The 23260-nt window shown below is 45.9% G+C and overlaps 1 protein-coding gene across 1 annotated transcript in view; it reads right to left on the reverse strand.

Annotated features, from left to right (window-relative positions):
- MSH2 (mutS homolog 2) overlaps positions 1–23260 on the reverse strand; it is a 755480-nt gene that overhangs the window by 444957 nt on the left and 287263 nt on the right. Inside the window, exon 8 of the mRNA XM_086927770.1 lies at positions 21434–21543. Coding sequence (XP_086783896.1) covers positions 21434–21543 — 110 coding nt within the window. The remainder of the gene's footprint in view (positions 1–21433; positions 21544–23260) is intronic.

Here is a 23260-nt window from a genome sequence, read left to right on the forward strand (position 1 = left end):
GTCTTTCTCAGCTAGAAGAATGTCATAGCCTTTAGATAGCTTCTCCCAAAAGAGTTCTTATTTTCCTAGTTATGATCCCTTCTATACGTAATGTTGTTTCATATAATTTATGGGGTACACTAACTCTGGTGTCTGCAGTTTCCACCTGAATGTACTCATTCGTGTCCACTGTCTGCAGAAGATTCATCAGGATCTTGCGAACTATGGTCACTTCTGCTGCGCTGTCTGGCATGGTTGGGGCCCACTCTCCGTTCTTGAGTTGTGTTTTCAGGATCCTCGGCATGTTTAATCTTTATGCTTGCTACCTTCTTTTTGGAAAATTGAGATTTTTTACTTTGGTGAGCAGGTTCCTTGTCTTTGGACTTGATGCGCTCTTCTTTATGTTCGGACCGTCCTCTTCTTTCCGATTTCTGTGAGGAAGTCTGAAAAGATCGAGAGGGACGTGTATCATTATCTTGATATCTGTCAGGTTTTTTCAAATTATCCCTATTTCTGAGGTTATATCTTTTCTCAGAGAGCTCCTGTTGTGGAGGCCTACCCCCTCCCCCCCCGTTCTGAAGATCTATCTCTCCTTTGGGGAGACCTTCCTCTGGACTGAAACTGTTTCTCTTTAGGAAGAGTCTGTCTGATAGTTTCCCATTTCTTTTTAAGAGTAATTAAACAATTTTTAATGAAAGTTTTTTCAGGATTTTTTTAGTTGTGGTTTTAGTGGTTTCCCACCCATACTAACTCTACCTAATTTTTTAAATTCTTTATAGGATTTTTCAATTATTCTGGCAAGTTCAAAAGGTTGTTCTGCCATATCTGTTTCTTTTAACTTTTGGTGGATCGCCACTGATGCTGCTTCTCCTTTTATGTTGGCTAGTAGTATAGCAGAGACTTGTTTAAAATCTTTCAGTAATTTCATACCTAGATTCAAAGCAGGCTCTGGACCGTATTCATTTTGAAGCTGTCTTAGTACATCAGATATAACTGCCATGTGTTTTTGTGTAGATTGAAGCAAAGACTGTTCCCAAAGTGTCACAGTCCTCCACATGTGGTGCGATCCCCATTGGTATACAGATTGTCAGAATTCTGTGTTTTTCATGAGGTGTACTATCAGGGAATACTGCCTCTATTTGAGTAATCTTTTGAGCCAACCAGAACGGAATTTGTTCCCGTTTTGCGGGTAATTTACCAATGACTGATTGTATAGTCTGTGGTGTAATTTTGTTTGTATTCCCCTGGTGAGGGGTTTGCTGTGGAATTGTTATTGCTGGTTGGACTGTTAAAGTCCGCATGACATATTGTACTAATGGTCTATGTATTTTAATTAATTGATTTAGTTGAAAAAATAGTTCTCTGTCTGACATTTCTTCAATGTCAGGATGTGGTGTATAGCTGGCTAGAACCGGCCATGTGGCTCCTGGTCTACCTAGTGGACCGAGTCTGGTAATGTGATTTTTATGTTTTAGAGCGCCATTTAACCAGAGCTGATGCTCCTGGTAAGTTAGAGGAATTTCGACATCCTCGAAAGGAACGTTTTCCGCTGGAGGTTCCTCTGCTTTGTAGTAGTGGAACTCATATGTTACAGCATTTGCTGCTGGAAAAGTTATCCATGAATAGAATACCTCTGTCTGCCGATATTCATGTGCCTCTACCACAAATATGACTGTACCACCTCTCGATGATACTCCATTATTGATTAGTTTTTAGGATACACTCTTTCTTAGATTAACGGGGATGATTACTGCATCCGGGTTGTTTTGCTGAAGACTTGTGTCTTCTGCTAATAGCTGAGTTGCTATTCTAGCTCTCTCCCTTTCGTCGTCACTCTCCGCCATTTCGCTGACAGAAAGTTTGCAGAGTATGTTTTCAAGGAAACAAAGATTAGGTGCACAATATTTTGGAACACTGTATCCTTCAACGTTGAATAAACCAACAACTAATACATAAGATTCTTGTCCTATTTAGTTCTGGCGGATACTAACCTTTTACCCACTCCAGACGTCTATTGGAGTTTTTACGGAAAAAGGGATCTGTGTGAAAAGCACGACTGAGTTACTCTAGTATCTAGCGTTAAATTATCACCTTACCAAACGTTGGGCGCCATGTAGTGTAGTTCCTATATTCCCAATAGGCTCTGCGCATTGGAATAACATAAACGATAGTTTAGACGTAGGACTGAAGTCAACTAGGTCTCTATTGAGTATGTTAGACTTAATTGGGAATGCCATCTACCTCAGAGGTCACAAGAAACATTCTCGAATTAACAAGAAGGGATTAGTTTCTTACAACCATATAACATGACAACTTTGTTCCCCAAGAATAAGAAATATATCTTCAGCGTCGCAGAAACCATAGATGGCTATTTCACTCAGTCAATCGTGCATGCTTCGTTTCACCAGGGTTTTTGCAGAGAAATAGAGAGACTGGCGTTTTCAATAAAAAGTTATTTATTGAGCTGTCTTCTTTCTCATGCAAGAGAAGTTAATTGCAACAATCGTAATACTTGCTAAGTGCGTACAGTAAAAAGAGTATCATGAAATAATACTGTAAAAGCATGATCTTGTTTCTAAGCCATAAAATAGATAAAATAGATAAAATACATACAATGATAAATAATGACTAAAAGTACTCAACTGGTGCATCTAAAATACGCCTACCCCAGTGTACCTAACCCAAGTCTAGTACAAGGGAAGAAGTAAGTGAGGTGTAGCTTGAGTTAAATAGTTTCTGCCAAGAATCTATCCAAGAATTCTCTAAGGGTCTAATCAGCTTCGTACCTTGGTTATAGAATGAAGGAGGTCTTGTATCTCTCTCTCAGGACTCGATCTCCCAGTAACCAGCAAGGGTAGAAGGGAAACACTGGAGCTGGATTTCTCGGCAGGAGAAAAGACCGCGTCTCTCTCAGTGCGTCAGCTGGAGGGTCGGCTTCCTTCGGCACTCGCTACAGCAGGGCGTCGGACAAGTAGTTAGTCGATCTGCTCCAAACCACTGTGTGTTTGCTAGGGCAGATGTGGGTATATTTATACCTGGAAGGTGCTGAGTTTGACGTAAGGGTGGACATAATAACGTCACTAAGAACTCGAAGTTCTTTACATGCTCCAGGAGTTCTGGGACAAATCAATACTGAAGCAGGGGGAAGTACCGTACTGCTGAAGGCTGGTTGTCTTCAAGAACTCGTACTCTAGGAGCTTAGTGGAAGTAGCCATGCCGTATTTGGACTGCATTGGCTGTGCCTAAATATGGTTATGATTCTGATGCCTATATGATAAGTTATACCTATATAAGGGCATGAAACTGGAAAATTACACTAGAGCCCTAGATAAGTTTACAACAAAATGTTCTTCAGTATTGCAGCTAGTCAAGCAGATCATTCGGTGCTACTGTACTAGCAGTAATACTGAAATGACAGACAGAAGAAATAGCTTCCTCAGGCAATAAGAATGGTGAATTAAAAAAAGAAATTGGTACTGTGTGATTTCAGGACCAACTATCAAGATAAACTTTCCCGGGGTTAAACCAACCCCTATTTAAACACTCATTTCTCAAAAGTAACTGAATGGATTTACAGCAAAATCACAAAAAGCAAGCTTTCTGTGTAAAATTCTAAATGCTTGCCACATTTAGAGTACTTCTGTTCAACCATTATTTTTTTTGTTAAATCAAAGAGCAAGTTTATTATAAAAAAAAAACACGGAAAAATGCACTTCTGGGATTCCCCTCTCCCCTTTCTTGGCCCCTCTAGACGAATCTGCGTGAAACTTTCCATGAAGAAAACAAGGTGGATGCATGTTTTTCTTTTGGAAATTTTTGTGCAAATTTGCCAAACGGTGCCCAAGTTATTAAATACAAAAAAATGCTCTTCCTACGGAAACTCAGATCCACGATAATTGTACAATTCCCTTAATGTACCATACAAACTACACCGCATGAGTAGACAAAGTATCCTATAGCCTTCAAATGCTCCAAACGTCCAGAATGGTGTACAATATCTCCTATCAAGAGAAGGGGAGCAACAATATTGTGCAGACTCATTTTTGATAGTTTGCACCGCACTGGAACTAAACATCACTCAGAAGGACCAATACTCGGTTTGTTCCAAACGTTTTTTTTACGCATGTTCTCAGTTCACTATTGTGGGCAGCAGCTTGTTCTATGCAATAGGCAGGAGCCCAAGAAAACAGCATTAAAGATTAAAAAAAATTCTCCCTATGAGTGCCATTGAATTATAAAGCTTATTCAAACAGTGGTCCCATGCATTCCATAGTATATGAACCAATAAATATAGACAAAGTCAGATCTATATTTGGAGTGACATGTCCAGCCGGACAGAGGTCATTCAAGTTTACTTAATAAACAGTAAATCCAAAAAGCGAAGATACCTTCCACAGTACACCCGTGTGGTACACAAGCCTGTGCCCAACACTAGCGGGGTGGTTACAGATGATGAGAAATAGAAGGTTTTTTTTAAGGCAAACAAGCGTTTTTCTGTTCACATTCAAATTATACAGAAATGTCAAAAAGCACCATTACAGTAGTTAGCAATCAAGTATTTGTATAAGGTGCTAGACAAGTCGACGGCTTTTCGGTCCCCCTATTGGGTCATGGGGACCATCATCAGGACAATCAATAATTGCCTTAATCGCTAAAACCTCAAAATGCCAAGGCAGCGTAATGATATTATTTTTGCCGTATGGATAAGCAAAAAAGCCCGGACCAGCAGCCCCAAATAAGCCGTGGGTCTGCCATATTCCGATACCTTCTCTTTAAAAGCAGTGAACATCATTGTTCATCAGCAAATCACCCAATCACCCCTGCGCAGTTGCCGAGACCAGTCAGTTTATGCATTTACTTACCAGCTTTGCTCTCTGTCCCAGCCTTGACGGAGAACTAAAAATAATGACAATAAAGTTTCATAGCACAACCTGTGGGATGCGTTTAAAGTGGAGTTAAGGGGCAACTGCATTGGATTAATGTAACCCCTAAAAAACCTAGATGCCTATATAAATAAAATTTTGAATGAGAATTACAGATAGCCGAAACAATACAGGACAGGATCATCTCACATACACCTTCGAGTGCCGACTGACCCAAGAGGTCAGTTACATGCAGTTTACATATATTAAGCTGAGCAGAGCATTTAGTGCTAAGACTAAAACATTAAATATGCCCCTTTTTGCCAAGTAACTCAGACACTAACAAAAGAGAGGCTATGTCAGAGAAATTAAGACAGGTCCTGGCGTTCTTGCTACTAGAGACCCAGATAAACGAAGATTAATTATTGATTTCTACACTATTCTGCAGTCCTCCGAGAAACATGAAACACAAATATTGTGATGGAATTCATCACCCATAGATACAAGTTTATCAAAAAGTCGGTTGCATTCCCTGATAATGGAGAATGAAGTGAAATCAGCTATCAAATCCTTAAAACTAAACAAAACCTCAGGCTGGATGGCTTTACTGGGCACTTCTACAGGGCCTGTTCATACCTTACAATAACAAAACTATATAACACTTCTTCACAGGGGTTTGAAATCACACCTACTGTGAGAGAGGCAATAGTCACACTTATACAAAAGCGATGGAAGGACCACAAATTATGTCCTTTCTAATAACCTTCAGAACTTTTAAACCTAGATATTAAAATATTCAATAACATTCTGGCCACCCAACTAGAAAATATACTCACTTTCCTCATTCATCCAGATCAATCATGCATTATTAGATCAAATCAGACGCACAACAATTTGCGTTGAATAGTCCACTTTGTCGAAAAGGCCTATAAGAAGACTATTGTGGCAGTGTTTGTCAGTCTAGATGCAGATAAAGCCTTCAAACAGGTAGACTGGAACTTTATGAAATGTACTTTACAACGTGCAGAATTTGGCCCACTTTTTACAGCTCTCATATTGCAAACTTCAGGACACCCAACCTCTCAAATCGCTCTGAATAGTGGCCTGTCACCTTCGTTGGCCCTTATCAGGGTGACTTGTAAGGGTTCCCCCGGACCTCCTTCTGTTAGCTCCCTCGATCGAACCATAAGCAGATAGAATCAGAGCAGCCAATGACATCAAAAACTTACAGTTTAGCCAAGACACACACAAAAACTATGGTGTTCCCTGATGATGACTTGCTAACATTATCGTCATCAGAAATGTTCCTCCATCACGTGCAGACCATTCTTGGTGGGTTTGTAATTGTTCCCGGCTTTAAGATAAATATGTCCCAATTGGAAATAATAGAATCTCTGAAAACCAACACAAGACTCTGATGGGGTGAGAGATCGATAAAATATTTGGGATGGGTCATTAACTCAGACAATGAAAATGTAGCAATATCGGAGGCGGGGGCAAGATGGCAGCCGCTTAGGTGGACGTTAGCGACACTAGCAGGCAGCGGTCCGATCACATCTATGTGACCCTATTGGAGTAGGCTTCGCCACGATAGTAATATATTTATCCCCCCCCACCGGCCCCCTAGGCTGAATGCTCCCCTCCCCCGAAAGTGTATCCGGACCCAATACCTCGGTACGGTCTCCTCCCTTGTGAGACGGTGTGTGGAGTGGTACCTGAGGCGTCTGGTTCTCCAGCTCACGGGTGAAGAGACTGTCATGACGCCGTAGTTAGCGACAAGCGGCGCTGCCTCCAAGGCAGCCATGGCAGAAGCCGCCCGCAAGGTGCGAAGTGAGGCATTGTCCGCAGCTGGCGAGAATCTGCTCCCAGGGGAGAGCAGCCCGTTCTCTGGGGAAGGCTCCCTTGGACGCCCGCAACGATTACGGCAACCCGGCCCGCCAAGGAGAGGAAAGGGCGGGGCATCTGTGTAGGAGCCACGAAGAGCAGGACGGCTCCCACGGTGATTGAACTGATGCAGCGAGGAAGGGGGCCAGCTGTAGGTGTGACTACAATGGTCGGAAGAGAGCCGGAGGAAAGCAGCGAAAATTATCCCGGTAGGGGAGCGAAAGCCATGGCAATGAGTCCGGGGAATATTGGACTGACATCCCAATTGACTCTAGAGGCTCAGTTGGTAGTAAGCCTGATGGATATGGGCCGGACTGTGGTAGTTGGGGAGAATTGCGGGGGTGTTGCATTGCAGGAACAAAACACCATGAATGACCTAGAGCTGAATAATGCACCAACGATTACTACTGAGGACTCTGGTAATAAAGATAGCATTGACAATAGGGGCAAGGAAGACAGGTTCTGTAATGTGCTAATACCTGACCCACTAGGCCACCTATGACTCAGAGGAGGCAAAATGCAAATGCTTTACCGGTAGTTAAGATCCCTGTGGAAGATAAAAACAAGGTGGAGGTTGAGAGGATTCTAGCAAATGTTTTATCTCGGTGCCAGAAGAAGCAGAGTAGTCAGATGACGAATTGAGTTCCTCGCAGGGGGCAAGCAGCCTGGAATCCGACCCAGAGGAAAGTGAGGAGGACCATCTTCTATCAATTAAAAAAAAACGCAGGCCCAAAATGGAAAGGAAAATAGAGGAAGAAAGGATATTTCATGGGACTATTCTGCAACTACTCCACTCTCAGGGTCATCTGGAAAAACAACCCCGGGGCTAATGGTTGAATCCCCCCCCCCCACATTAGACACTATTCACAAGGCTAACCTAGCTCACAGGGAAGAGGCACGACATGAGTCGTAAAGCACAGGCAGGGATGAGGAAAATGCAGGGTGTGGTAAGGAAGCTATCAAAGGCATTTTCTAGTATTGGAGAAAGTGTGGTAACTCTGGAGGAAAGAATGATGGTTGTAGAAGCCGAAGCAGCTGTAACCTTGGTGGAGTCCAACGAAGCCCAGATTAAGGACATACAATGGAATCTAGAAGAGTCTGATAACAGAAAAAGAAGAAACAATCCTAGAGTTCTGGGAGTCCAGTTTGGCATGGAGGGGTGTGACGCTAGGACCTACATTGTTAACCTTTTTTCGGCAGCTTTCCAGGAACGGTCCGAGTGAAATTGGGTTTCCGAGATTAAAAGAGCACATCGCATCCCCTTCAAACCGAGAGTACAGGTAACGGAGGGTGACAAACCACGTGCTATTTTGGTCTTTTTTGGAAACTTTTTGCTGCGGCAGACCATATCAGATAAAGCCAGGCCGGATGCCAGGAAGCCAACTGGGGGGGGGGGTTCATTCTTTGTAAGTTCTGCCATGTAACGGTAGAAAAGCGATGGAGGTTAAGGCAGCTGTTGAAACCTTTCCAGGATAAAAAATCCAAGAGTATTTGTCAATCCGGCACAGCTAAAAATTATCAACCAGAGAACCACTCGATATTTCTCTTCAGAGATCAAGGCAAAGGAATATTTGGACTCGTTGGACAAATAATCTGTCTAACTGTTTGACATGTTCAGAGGGGGGGATGACGGGGGAAGGGGGGTGGCGGTATTCATTATTAATGGGTTTAATAAAGAAACAGCGTGGGGAGGGTGGTTTCGAGTGGGGAACGGGGTTAGGGAAGCCTTCAATTTTTAAGCTATGCACATTGAATATTGGGGGATGAATGATTGGCATAAAAGGCAAAGACTAGGGCACTTTGTAGGGCTGAATCACTTAGACATTATATGCGTACAGGAAACCCATTTGCCCTGGTCTAAGAAACCTCTCTTAAACGTTAAGGAGTTTGAGGTTCTGGTATGTTCTACTGTTAGGGGGGTGGCAATCTTGGCCAGAAATAACTTGGGTGGTAGTAAGCGCTCTCTAGCAGATACTTTGGGTAGGTGGGAGATTGTGGAACTTTAGATAGGGATAACACTGTCTACAAATTATGGTTCCAATCAAGACAAGCCTGATTTATTTGATAAACTAGAGGTGGAGTTACTGAATTGGCCACATCACCTAATAGTTTGCAGGGATTTTAATATCTCTGTAGATTTTATGCGTGGTAATAACAGGCCAGTATATACTGGGAGGAAACCCAAGGTTTTTAGAGCCCGGTCTGCTTATATTAGGTCACACAGCTTGTTGGATGTGTGGGGATATAAGGAGCCTCGTAACCCGGGCTTTACTTACTTCTCTTGTCCCTTCAAAAAATATACCAAGCTAGACTACTTTTTTATATCATCCTCAGAGGCGGGTAAGATTGGGATCATTAAAATGCCAAAGATAATCTCTGACCATAGTCCCTTGATTTTAGTCTATGAGAATGACATGGTTAATAATCCCCCGTCCAGATGGATGTTTGAGAGAAGATTGTTAGTTGATCCTGAATTTGTAGACCACCTTAGGAGATGGGCTCAAAGCTATTTTGATATGAATAGGTATAGCGCCCCTCGAATCTGTGTGTGGCAGCACCAGGAGGAGAGACAATCAGCTTCTCTGCTAGTCAGAGGGAAAAAACAGACAGGTGCATGAGGTGCTAATGATGCAGTCAGTCCAGGCAGAGGAGCAACATATGAGAGACATCACAGGAAGCAAAGAGGCTAAGGAAAGCTTATGTAAGACCTTGGCTCTCAAGGCGGAAGTCTATAAGGTCGCAGCTCAGAAAAGTGCTGATGGCTATCAAATACAAAAGGACAGAATGTAGGAGACGGGAGAGCAGGCAGGAAAGTTATTAGCATTAAGGATATGACAGGGTTCTAGTAGAAATATGATTGACAAAATTCAGCTGGCCAGCCTAGAGTATACAGAGCCAGAAGATATTAGAAGGGTGTTTAAGGACTTCTACCAAAAGTTATACCAAGAAGGTGATAGGGCAGAATTTACTAGTCTTGCCTTTAAAGATCTGGGCCATATTCTGGCCGACAAGGAGAAAGTGGCGTTAGATAATGACTTGGAATTGAAGTGGTGCGTGCTTTGGAAGATTTAGCTGCAGATAAGTCTACAGGGCTGGATAATATTCCACTGGAGGTATATAAATGCCTTCAGGCAGTGATAGCCCCTGTTTTGCTGGATCTATTCAGTGGTATAATATGTTCAGGAGAAGTGCCAGATTCCTGAAAAGAGACAAACATAGTTGTCTTTCATAAGAAGGTTAAAGTCAGGGAGGATCCCGGGTCGTATCGTCACATATCCCTCATAAATGCAGACACCAAAATATATGCGAAGGTTCTGGCAAATAGGCTGGGAGGGGTCATTGGCGGTCTGGTGATCCCATAAGCAGCATGGATTTATCCCTGGTAGAAGAACAACGGACCATATAAGGCGAGCTAATACGCTCTTTGATGAGCATGCTGTCACGGGGGCCGGATCACCATGATCCTTCTCGATGCCGAAAAGGCCTTTGATCGTGTTACTTGGATGTAATTGTGGGGGGTACTGGAACGAAGGGGTTTTGGCCCTAAAACAATAAAGGCTATTAGGGCAATGTATATCGATCCTTGTGCTAGAATTCAGTTAATGGGTCGGATAAAATATGCATCTCCCGGGGGACACGTCAAGGGTGCCCCTGCTCCCCAAACCTATTCGCCCTTTATACTGACCCCCTAATTAGAAATATATTGGGGTACAAGGGCATTAAACCAGTGTTGTGTAATGGATTCAAAACCAAAGTACTGGCATATGCCGATGACTTGGCAATAATAACTCCTGATCCGGACACGGCTATGCTTACCTCGAGGGTAATAAATTCAGAGTTTGGTCGTTGTTCAGGGTACCTTCTCAATGAAAATAAGACACAAATAATATGTTCCAGTAATATCATAAAACGGGATGGAAGATACTCGGTCTCAGCAATATACCTCAGGGTTAGGATTAGTCCTTTAATAGAGTCTATAATCAAAGAAAATTTTGAGCCACTGGTTGACTCAATGTCAACTGAGCTAAAAAGGATAGACTCCATTCATTTGTCCATAATAGGGAGAGCTAACGTGCTAAAAATGACCATGCTCCCGAAAGTATTACATCTTTTTCGCTCGATCCAGCTTATGGTGGGGGAAAGTGTGGTAAAATCTATTGGGTCCGTTTTTATAAAATGTATTTGGCAGTATGGGAAAACAAGAAGATCTCTGAAATACCTGTCCTTACCGCAAGAGAGAGGAGTACTAGGGGTCCTGAATATTCAGTTTTATTTGGTGGCATGTCTTTTTTAGTCAGATGGCGATACATCTGGATAGTGCTACAAATATGATGGACAATGTACCTGGGAATGCCTATCCCCCATCTATCTTTGAACTACTGCTAGGGAAGAAAGCTTTGGGGCTTTTACTGCGCAAAAAGATAGACGATAGGAGGGCGTGGCTTAGCCGGCGAGCATGGCGGTCGTGTAGAGCGTGAGCTCCGACCAGCCTGCGAATATCCTGCTTGAATATCCTGGCCCTCGTCATTATAAACAATTCCTGACGATCCCGCTCGGTGCCCGGTCCTGTGGGCATTCCCCGACGGCAAGAGGAGGAGCGGGGATCGGCTCCCGCGGCCCGAGAATATCCCGCGGTTGGAGCGGTCTGGTGCGGCCTACAAAGCCGGGGCCTCAATTTTGGCGAAGCCCGACAAGTTGGAGTGGCCGTGCCGGGAGCAGAGGCGGCGTGGGTCCATTGCTTCCTTGAGGCCAGGAGCCCCGCGGACAGTGTCTCCTGCGGGACGGCATTGAGAGGAGTAGGGAAGAGGCGAGCCCAATGAGAGCCCGGGTCAGAGACCACCGGAGACGTCCGGAGAGAGGAGCCATCCTGTGGGATCGTGGTGACAGCGCTGACTTGCGGAGGGGCGCGCCTGGACAGACGAGCGGCGCTTCCACTCTCCCAGGTCAGTGCAGAGACTTGGGTGAGCGGTCCAGCAGACGGCCTGGCCACAGGGTGTGGGGGTACTGCGGCTGGGGGGCCGGAACTCGGGGGTCACATCGGGTCCCGGCGTAAATCTGTCGGTGGCGCTGGCCGCGCCGAGGAGGCCCTCCCGAACACTGAGCCTGGGTGGAAGCCGGGCCTGAGCTACAGAGCAGTGCGAGCCGGCCGGGGGTCGCGCGCCGGCCGGTGGAGGTCGGCACCATAGCGGACCGCTTAACACCATTGGAGACAACCCCTTTTGCCCCCCCTGCTTTTCTTGGACGGGAGACCGGCAGTTGGCGGCCATATTTGAATTCTTGGCTCGTGGCGGGAGTGGGCCACACATCTAGAGCAGCATGACGAGAGGCGGCGGAGGCCAGGGCAAACAAGGGACGATCGACAAATTAGCGGTGGTGGCCGGCGCAAAGGGAGCACAGGCACAGGTGCCGGACAACGCGGCGCTCTTGGCGGCGATCACGCAGTCCAGGGATGCGCTGGACGCCAAGATTGGAGCGGTGGGCTCTGATGTCATGCTTCTTCGACAGGATCTGCGGAACGAATTGCAGGCACAGAGACGCGCATATCTGAGGTGGAGGATGATGTCTCCACCCTGAAGAAGAGAGTCTTGGCCTTGGAGAGAACTCAGAAGGGCCCTTGCCCTGAGAGCGGAGGAGGCGGAGGGACGTGAACGGCGTAGTAATCTACGTTTTATAGGTTTTCCAGAGGATTGCGAAAAGGGCAGTGCAGAGCTCTTCTTGACACAATGGCTAGAGAGCTGGATTCCACCGGACGTTCTCTCCCGTTGCTTTGTGATCGAGAGGGTCCACCGGGCGCTGAAGCAGAAGCCCCTGGCTGGCGCACGCCCGCGGCTCATGATCGCCAAACTCCTGAACTACGCTGATAGAGACACGGTTCTGAAACAGGCAAGATTGAAGGCCAAGCTCATGTACGAAAATGCAAATATTCAGATTTTTCCGGACTATACTAAACAGGTGCAACAACAACGCCAATCCTTCACTGCAGCCAAAGCTCGTCTCAGGGGCCTGCAGCTGCAATATGCATTGCTCTACCCTGCGAGGCTGCCGGTCATCTTCCAGTCCCGCACCTTCTTCTTTGACACTCTAGAAGAGGTCTTTCAGTGGACGGATGAAACTGTTCAGATTCGAACCAACACGGCGAAGGGCGGGGAGTCCGACTCTTCCGTGAGTAATTTGGCCGGGAGGGGCCCGGAGGGTCGGCGTAAGCGCCGGGGCAGATCGCGCTCGAGCCGTGGCTCGCAATCTGGGTCGACCACCCGCGGAGATGCCGGAGGTCCAGGAGGATGTGCCTTGACTATTGAGGGAACTGACTCATGATTTGCTTATATGCCTGAATTAGATGACCAGGTACAATGCTGCCGAGGCTGGTGGCCACACTCGGTTAGGATTGGGGAGGGAGCAACAGCCTAGTTATATATGGGCTGCTGTGAGGGGTTTCATTGGAGGGGGTGGTGCTTGGCTCCCTGTTGGGGCCAGGACCATGCTCCGACCACAACAGGTGCTTCCATGTTTGAGAGGTGCGGGGTGGGGGGAGGTTGGGGAGAAGTTGGGGGTTGGTTTCGAGGGAGGGGGGAGGGTCTGCGCTGAAATTGCTGCTTACTGACTGTTTCAAGAATTGCCAAGGCTGCCTGCGTAGGGCTGGGCCGCCACACGTTATACAGCACGAATGTCTCTTGATGGTGAGGGAGTGCGGCTAGGCCCGGGTGGGACACGGATCATGAGCTGGAATGTGCGGGGGATGCTGGATAAGGTGAAGAGGGGGGCGGTGTTTACGTGTGCTAAGAAGAGGGGAACAGACATACTCCTGTCCTGAAACACACCTACTTGGTACCAAAGCGCTTTGCCTTCAGAGAAATGGGTTCACACACACATACCATTCGGGGTTCACAAGAGGATCACAAGGGGTGGCAGTCCTTATACATCGTAGGGTTCCCTTTGCTCATAAACGTACGTGGACTGATGCGCAGGGCAGATTTGTATTTGTGCAGGGAGAGCTTGGAGGAGACCCAGTACTCATTGGTAGTGTATATGCCCCGCCACCGTTGCAGTGGCCCCTGGTTGAGAGGCTGCTATCCCTTTGGGTGGACATGCCCACTGCTTTGTCCATAGTAGGAGGGGATTGGAATGATGTTGTGGATGTCACGTGTGATAGTTGGCACAGCGCTGCCGGCGTTCAGGATGCGGCGGGGAGGGAAGGTCCGGCACCTAGGTTACGGGCCCTGGTCACAGGTCTTGATTGGGTGGACACATGGAGATACAAGCATGGTTCGCGTAGAGACTATACATATTTTTCCACAGCGCGGGACTCCTTCTCTAGACTGGACTACATATTTGTTCCGAGAGGGATGGCGAATAGAGTGTTGTCCGCAGAGATCCTGCCACGGGCGTTGTCTGACCATTCGCCAGTCTACGTTATACTCGATACTGGTCGCGCTTGGCAGCTGTTTCGGTGGCGTATGTCACCATGGCAGCTGATGCAAGATGCCTACCGTGCCCACATGACCTGTGAACTTGATCATTTCCTATCCGCTAACGTAGGCACGGTGGGCTCCCCGGCGACGCTCTGGGAGGCGATGAAACCCACGCTGCGAGGCGTTGATATCTCATGGTGCGCGGCAGCACGTAAGGAGAGGCGTAGAGACCTAGTGCGGCGCGAGGCTGACCTAGAGGCTCTGGAGCGTAGGGGCCGAGAGGAAGATGGGGGGCGGCTAGGCGGCAGCTGGCTTTGGCGCAACAACAATATGCTGCGGTGCTGCTAGACTAAGCCAGACAGGCTTGGCTGGCTACGCGCAGTCGTATATACCAATGGGGCGATAAGTCCTGCAAGATATTGCATCGCCTTTGTCAGGGCATCATGCATGCCCAACCCCTGCCCCAGATAGTGGGCCTAGATGGGGAGCCTATCTTGGTGCCGGCGGCGCTGGCCGGAAGCTTTGCTACTTATTATGAGGCTCTATACGCGCCCCAGGAGTGCTTGGAAGCAGGGGTCGTAGAACGATTTATTGATTTCCTCCCACCGAGGGCCGTTTCAGACTAGGCTCGCGAGATATTAGACCGCCCCCTGACGGATGCTGAGCTGGCCACGGCACTGGGTGAATTAAATCCGGAGAAAGCGCCCGGACCGAATGGGTTCCCTAGTGAATTTTTTCGGCGCTTCGCGACGCAACTGAGCCCACATTTTCGCCCTGTCATAGAAGAAGCGCGGGAGAGTGGTACGCTGCCACCGGATTGGCGACACGCGGAGGTGGTGGTTTTCTTGAAGCCTGGGCGACCCCCGGAGAGCCACGCGTCCTACCGCCCAATCTCCTTGCTCAATACTGAGGCCAAGATACTGGCTAAGGCCCTTGCCAATAGACTTAAACCATACATTACAGACCTGGTACATCCGGATCAGGCCGGCTTTATGCCACAGCGGGCCACTCGCCATAATATCAGACATGCTCAGGTCGCTGTGTCGGCGTGGTGAAGATTGGGGGAACAGGCGGCGCTGTTTTTAGCGGACATGGATAGGGCATTCGACTTCCTGAGCTGGACATACTTGTTCGCTATGCTGGGACACCTGGGCCCTCGGTTTTGGACATATGTACAGCTCCTGTACACGGATCTCACAGCCGCGGTGCGAGTGGGGGCGGGGGGGTAAGAGGTATACCGCTCCTTTCGGATCAGGCGCGGGACGAGGCAGAGCTGCTTCCTTTCTCCATATCTCTTTGCACTAGCTATGGAACCCCTTGCAGCTTGGGTACGAATAGACGCTCAGCTCAGGGGATTTCAGTGGACGGCTGACTTAACCGATAGAATAACATTATACGCCGACGACTTATTGTTTTTCCTCACTGACCTGGGGCGATCGGGCCCAGTCTCCTGCGAATCCTACAAATCTTTGGCGAAACCTCTGATTATATATGAATCCCGGGAAATCTACACTCTGGATTTTGGGAGGCCCGCAGCCAGTGGGGGACTGGGCGAGTGAGCTCCAGTTGGCCACGGACGGAGTGAAGTACCTGGGAGTGTTCTTATCCGCGGACACGACCGCTGATATGGTCCATAACATTGCCCCTGTCTGGGAGCGCCCTCGGGAAGACCTTAAGGTGTGGTCTAAAATGCCGCTCTCCATACATGGTAAATCGGCCATCTTTAAGATGGTGGCACTCCCTCGCCTGATAAACCAACTGCAAAACCACCCAGTCCTGGTTGCGCTGGGCTGGTTCCGGCGCCTTAAATCGGCACTAAGCCGGTTCCTGTGGGAGGGGGGCGCTGCATGGGTTGCCCTGCGGACTTGCTTCCGATCAACATATACCGGGGGCTTGGCCACATCGGATGTCCTGCCGTATTACCAGGCATCCCACCTCTTGGTATTGAATGACTGGTGGTATGCAGATAGGAGCGACCCCGCATATGCAGTGGAGAGGGCCTTGATGCGCACTGCGTCCGTCCATACACTGCTATACTCAGCGCCTCTCAGGAAGTCTCTACCATCTATTACGCAGGTGGTCTTTCAAATATGGAGACAGGCACTACATAGGATGGGCTGGTGGAAAGTGCTTACCCAAGAAAGCCCGTTGTGGCGTAATGACCGATTACCTCAGATGGACACACTAATAGGCTTCCAGGGATGGGACGCGATCGGTATTTCTACATTAGGGGACGTTATGTCTGGGTGTGTGCTCAAGTCCTTCGATGATCTGCAGGATGAATTTGAGATGCCGAGAACCCAATTCTATAAATATCTCCAGTTCCGCCATACCCTGACACCATATATAGCGGGGCTGGAGGACCTCCCGGAGTTTAGTCCGCTAGAAGCAAACGTTTTCATGGGGGAGCTACCCGACAAGAAATTGTCCTGAATCTACCAAACCCTTGTACGGCACTGCTCCACGGATCTGCAATGCCTTAAAACCACATGGGAGCAGGATGTTGGGGAATTGGATGAGGAGGATTGGGTGGAGGCACTGGAGGGCACTAGGGGAGCTGCAATTTCCACGCGCCTGCGACTCGTTCAATTTAGATACCTACACCGTACATATTACACTAGACAGCGCTTGTGGAGGGCGGGTTTGATTGTGTCCCCCGATTGTCTTAGGTGTGGCTCGGAGGTGGGAACATTGATGCATACAGTGAGGGAATGCAGGGTGTTGTAGAGATTCTGGACGGGGGTGCTCCAGTGCCTGGATGAGGTCCTAGCCTGGGTACTTCAGAAGGACCCTAAGCTGACACTGCTACACATCATGGCCAGAGTAGGGGGCAACAGGTACAAGCGCCACTTACTCCTACTGGGTTTAACATTAGCAAAGAGAGATATCGCACGCTCATGGAAGGCGCCCCAGGCTCCATCACTCACGGCATGGAAAAACCTGGATGGACTTCAGTATGGGGCTGGAGCAACCTATCTTTGTGGCTAGGGGTTGCCCGCGGAAACACTTTAAGATCTGGAAGAGGTGGGCGGACTATCGTGGACTGGAGCTGGATCCGCCACCTGATGACTATACAGACCAGCCTCCCTTATAGCCGGACAGTCATGGCAAAACTGTTGACTTACCGGTGCACATTGTGCACTACATACTGGATGTGTATTATACAGGTGGAGCAGGCAGCAGCACGTGGGGGGGTGGGAGTTGCGTATGGTGGGGGGGGTTGGTGGAGGGGACTAGTTGGCTACACCCTTTGTTTGTACAGTCTATCTCCTTATAAGAAATGACTGCATTTGTGATTTGTACATTGATAATGGTGATTGTCTCTGGGTGACAGAGCATTGCAAGATATATGCTTACTATGCAATCAATAAAATCTGTTCAAAAAAAAAAAAGATCGACGATACTATTATAAAAAAAGATACAAGGTACTAGATCGCGTTTGGAGGGTGTGGAAGGTGGTCCAGAAAACTCTAGGAATACCGAAATATAACTATTATACACCTCTCTGGAAATCAAATCTTTTTCCCCAGTTGAGTAGTGCTAGATGTTGGACAACTTGGGAGGCCCAAGGAATCAGAAGAATAGGGGATCTCTAGGAAGAGACTGCCCCGCTGATTTTCGTAGATGTAAAGCAGAAATTTGGAATAGTATTGAATCAAAGTTTTAAGTTTATTCAAATATCCCAAACCCTAGTAGGTATTAGGCCCCGGATCACCCAAGGAGGTCAAATTAAAATCTTTGTGTATATTATGGCTGGGGGCACAAGGATTGGTACGTTTTATGGAGCCCTGATTCCTACGTTACGGGATGACATGGAAAAGGTGGAGGCCTCCTGGGCCTTGAAACGAGGCGACCCTGATGTTGATCTGGATAAAGCACTATTGATGGCAGGTACTTTTTTTCGCTCCTTGAACCTCAGGGCTCAACATTACAAGACATTATACAATCTATATTATACTTCAGCCAAGCTCTTTGAGTGAGGGAAAAAAGATGATAAGTGTCCAAGATGTTCCCAGGGGCCGGCAAACTAGGTACATATGTTTTTTCACTGCAGTACACTCAGGGAGATAGGTACAGAAATTGAAAAAATTCTGGGAAGGGCTGCTAGGGGTTAATATCACACTATCCCCGGTATTAATGATTCTGGGAGCTGATTCTAATTTGAGGTTGAAAAGGGAGGAGGAAGCCTTTGTATTTATCTGTGTGGCAGTTTTAAAGATATTATTAACCGCGGGCTGGAAAGACTCTACGGCGCCCTCATTTCAGATGTGGCTTTCAAGATTGTTGGGGATTCATAATTCGGAAGCATCTCTATATTCCCGAAGGGGTAAAAGGATGAGGGAGCTAGGGCAGAACATCTGGGCCCCCCTCAAAAATTGGAGGGAAGTTAGAATATAAACTTTATGTCTTTTAATCAGCCTTGAATAATGAGATTCTTTTTTATATTGCTATGTGTTATTGTGTTTCTGATGAATGTATTGCTATTTATCTTCAAATGTATTATATTTAAAACACAGTGATGTATAAATGAAATTTTAATGTATTATTTAACTTTTGTATGCACCAGATATTTAATTTAAAAAAAATGTAGCAATATCAAACTGTCTAGTGAAAACAAAAGCTCTGCTGCTATATCCACATTAATGTCTGTACATGCAGAGTCTTGAAATGGGCCAAGATGGCACCTCTTGGCCCAGATCAAGACTCTGCTTGTACAGACATTGTTTTCACTAGACCTTCTGGCCTTCTATGCATACATTGTTATCACTCTGTACATAATGTTCACCATTTTGCTTCACTGAGCACATTATGTCACATATTCACCGCGCACTTTAAGTGTCACCTCTTGTTGACCGCATTTTTATCAACTCCTGAGTATACATATAAATGAAGGAATTTTCTATAAATTAACCTAGTTCTCATCATGCAGCATTCCCCTGGTGTTTCTTTCTTTGTGTGTTCCGTATCATTTAAATTGTCCTAAGATTGAAATCTAGAAATATTTAACCTCTTTGGAATTGTATCTTGAAAGGAACTGAACAGGTAAAAAAATAATGGTTCGCACCTGACAGAACCATTGTTTTGCGTGCATGAAGAGGTAAGCTGTTCCAGTAACCCAGAGCCAAGTAAAAAAAGGCTCTGCCACCGCATCTAGTAAGACGTATACGGGTACACTCAGCAATGCTTTGTCCATGGATCTTAGATTTCTGGTAGGTGAATAGAGTTAAGTTTATGCTGAAGATATCTGGGACATTTGTCCCTTTAAGAGTTGTAGGTGATGCAGCTAATTTTAAAAGAGCTTCTATGTCTTACCAGAATTCTTTGCGATGATAGCCTTGGTTAATTTTTAGAGGTCATAGCACTTGTTTCATGTCTACAAAATCAATTGGGTAGTTTTCAGCGGAATTCCAGAACAGTTTCCTGTAAACAGTTTACGCACCAAAAAATGATTTTAAAACCAGTTAATAAACTATAACCAACATTCTGGAAGAAATGTTATATGCCACTTGTGATGGATAAGATAGAAATGACCTTCACTAAGTCTGCAAAGTGAGTTGGAATACTGCGTCACAGGAGTTTTTGAATATCAGAAGCAGAATCTGACCCTCCTAAATGATGTAGCGAATGGCCCTGAAATGTATACTCATACCCACCAATGGCTGATGAAGATGTGTATCCTCCACCACTGGCGTCAGACTGTGTGCCACACTCCCACAGAGTGGATCATAGTACTCCATTTGGTAGCCCTGCACGAAATGTTTACGTACAAGCTCAATAACAAACTAGAGTTCTTCAAAAGGGTATGGGTGACTTCTTTTCAGTAGCGGGTAATCCGGAATAAGACCCAAGTCGGTGCTCTGTCCTGCCACGTCTCCCTAGGAGAGCAGACCGGTCCGACAGCTAGGCGATTACCCTTGACAGAGTTCTCACTTGCTATTCTAGGCGTATTGTTCACGTCTATGAGGTTACCCGTCATACCGTTCTTCCCTCACAGTTTTTCTTTGTGAGTCTACACTGAGCTAACGATTCAGGATACAACCACATCTCACTAGATGATCGATACGTATCTTTTCCCATTTTTACTATGTTAGGCATGCTTTTTTGCCGTACTTGATCCCACAACTCTGCCTGATTTCCCTCTCTTCCCTGCTATGATGCCCCCACCCCTCAAGTTGCTCTTTTATTGATACTATTTTTCAGGGGCAGCTCCCTTGCTAAATTGGAGGGGCGTCGCCCCACTGAGCAGGTCAAAAAATAAAAAAAGAATATTATAACTCCATGTTATTATCATTTTATTTTTCCGTTGTTGCTCAGCTGGGTAGGGGTGGGGCTCTCACACAGGAGCAGGAGGAGGAGTGGTTTGCACACTCTTATGTGCGCATGACGGTTTGGCCTGCTGTCGCCGGCCGGCCAAACCGTCATGAGCACTTTGCTTGTTCTCCATCCAGGCTGTGTTACAGCTCGGGTGGAAAACATGTTCAGGCTACAACTCCCTGTCTATGAGACGAACTACGGCATTCAGACCAATTACGACGCTGCTATCAGCAACTTTGTGATTGGCTAGGAGAGTCTGGCAGCCTGGGTGCTTTCTGTTCCTACTTCCTGCCCTGGAAGCAGGTGAAGAGGACCAAGAGGATGCAGCTGCAGGTAAGTGATTGCTTCATTTTCTTTTTCATTCCCTTCCCCCACACCGCCACGACCCGCCCCCTACCAACGTTATATAGCAGCTGCCTCTGCTATTTATAATCACCACTTCGTACAGGTCACCCTTGCCCTGGGCTACACTGGATCAAACCTCCATGGATTGATGGCTGCCGCAAACTACTTGCTGATTCAATGTCAGAATTGGACTCAATATGTGGTTGCCTTCTTGGATGCAGAAATTCCTCTCAAACGCCTATTGAGTGGTGGTCTTCCTTTACAATTATTATTATGCTGTATTTTCCCTAAAATATAAATAAAGATTGCAAAAAAAAAACTTTGCATGGTTTCTTATTGAACAAAAATTGAGATCCTGGCATAAGTTACCGACTTGAATAAAACGAAGAAAAATGGAGGCCTTCGCTGGACTTGGCCTAACTTCGAACTGCAGCCGATATCCGTAGTCTATTTTAAATTTTAATTTTCTTTTTTACTGATCAAATGTTGGGATGATGGAAATCAAGCACACAACATCAAACACTGATGCTTCCAACGATATCAGTTCTAGAGTGCAGAGGATTCTACACACCTATCAATTGAAAAGGCAAAGGAAAATGACACATTAATTACGAAATTCAAAGGAAATATGTTGCATACCTGATCCATGTCTAAAGTAGTTTCTATCATTTCCTGATATTTTTTGAAATCATTAATTAGGTCGTTTAGCGGAGTTGCAAATACTGCCAACAGTAACATCTGGTGAACTCCTATGAGAGAAAAATAAATCAAAAGGAAATATTGACAACTTAAGTATACACATTTCTAGTTCTTTACCGGCATTTTAGAAGACTTGACTAAAATGAACAACTTCAAAGAATATTCACTTGACACACTTTTGACAAACACTTTCAAAATATTCAGTAGTGTCGAATGGATCAATGTCTACACAACATTCTACATGTCCTGCCAAGAAATACATTTGTCCCTCTCACTTCCTAAAATAATTTGGGCCAGCACAGAAAAATGTATAGATTTCGTAAATGAAATTGGCAAATATGATGTATGACCACTCAGGACAGGAAAGGCAAATCAGAACCTGGGGGCAGGAAACAGTCTCGGGTGAGGCCTGTGGGTGATGTTACCCGCATGGAACAAGCAGTGGACCAAGCAGATGAGTAATCCAAGGAAGCAGCTGGCATTTTCACAAATACTGAAGATTGGAATTCTTCTCTACCTTCACTCCATTTTTAGTCACTCAAATGTTGCTCACTTGCTCTAAATTTCTTCTCCCCATTAAATCTCACGTGTAATACAGGTGGTTGGAGTACTTTCGGGCAGTGAATTTTATTTAGAGGCTAAAATACTCGAAGCTTTGGTAAACAAAGCATTTCATCTAAGGGATTACCTTACAGATGGACATCGTGAAATTCCGTTTGATTGCTGTGTAACTTATCACTAGACACAATGGCATAAAAGTGACCTGGCACGAGGCAGACAAAACAGTCTAGAGGCCCAATGTGCAATATGAAACATACATTGTGATTCTGGATGGTGAAATAGGTGTGCCTTGGAAATGATAGACCCCCTGCACAGGCACAGAGACCCATGACAAAAGCACACTCGCACCCCTCCAGAAAGCATATACACGTTCTGCTCTGTCACACAAACTAAGCCAGCATACATTTTTGCTTTTGCAGTTGTTCATAAACCATTTATGCCGCTGCTAAGCACGTAAATGGCTAATGTTACTATATCCAATGTAATGGTATTCTATTTACTGACCTTGGAAGGATGATGGGTGAATCTACCTTGCTGGAATGCAAACTTGTGCTACGACGATCACTATATTTTAATCTCCCTGAGCAATTCTGCAGCAATAACTTAAACCACTGGGGTCTAACATATCCAGAAGGGCCAGATTAGCATTGAATTTTTAGGACCACTCCCAACTATGTAAATGTATGCATATATGGGTAACCTGAAAACTGGTACAACATGGATCCACTTTATTAAGTTATTTAAGGTGAAAATATGCTTGCATTGTTTGAAAGATTTTCGTGCAGACCACTTGTGTTGGGCTGATTCCCTGCCAATCTGCACCTAAGCAAAAGCAACCCACCCACAACAACTTAGAAGCCCTTCTGTGCAGATCTTAAATAAATAATCCAAGACTCAAGGTTCCACACTTTTTCAAATGCTGATGGGATATCTTTAGGTCTGCCTAATTGGCTGTGAGCACCAGAGTGCCTCAGTTCTGTCCTTGCTGATCATAATGTATCTTCTAGTTGTCTACCAGGCAATAAAACGTCTCTTCCTTGACAATAGTCAACATGTTTCGGATATTATACATTTCAAAACCCTGCAGTCTATATGTCTATCACTTTAGGTATATATTAAATATGAATTGTCATACCTCATGAAACCTGCCATGGTGGCATAACAAAGATTCATTAAAGAATGCATTCCATTGAACAGTTACTCAGA

The sequence above is a fragment of the Lissotriton vulgaris genome, chromosome 6 (assembly GCF_964263255.1).
Source record: "Lissotriton vulgaris chromosome 6, aLisVul1.2, whole genome shotgun sequence".
Classification (NCBI taxonomy): domain Eukaryota; kingdom Metazoa; phylum Chordata; class Amphibia; order Caudata; family Salamandridae; genus Lissotriton; species Lissotriton vulgaris.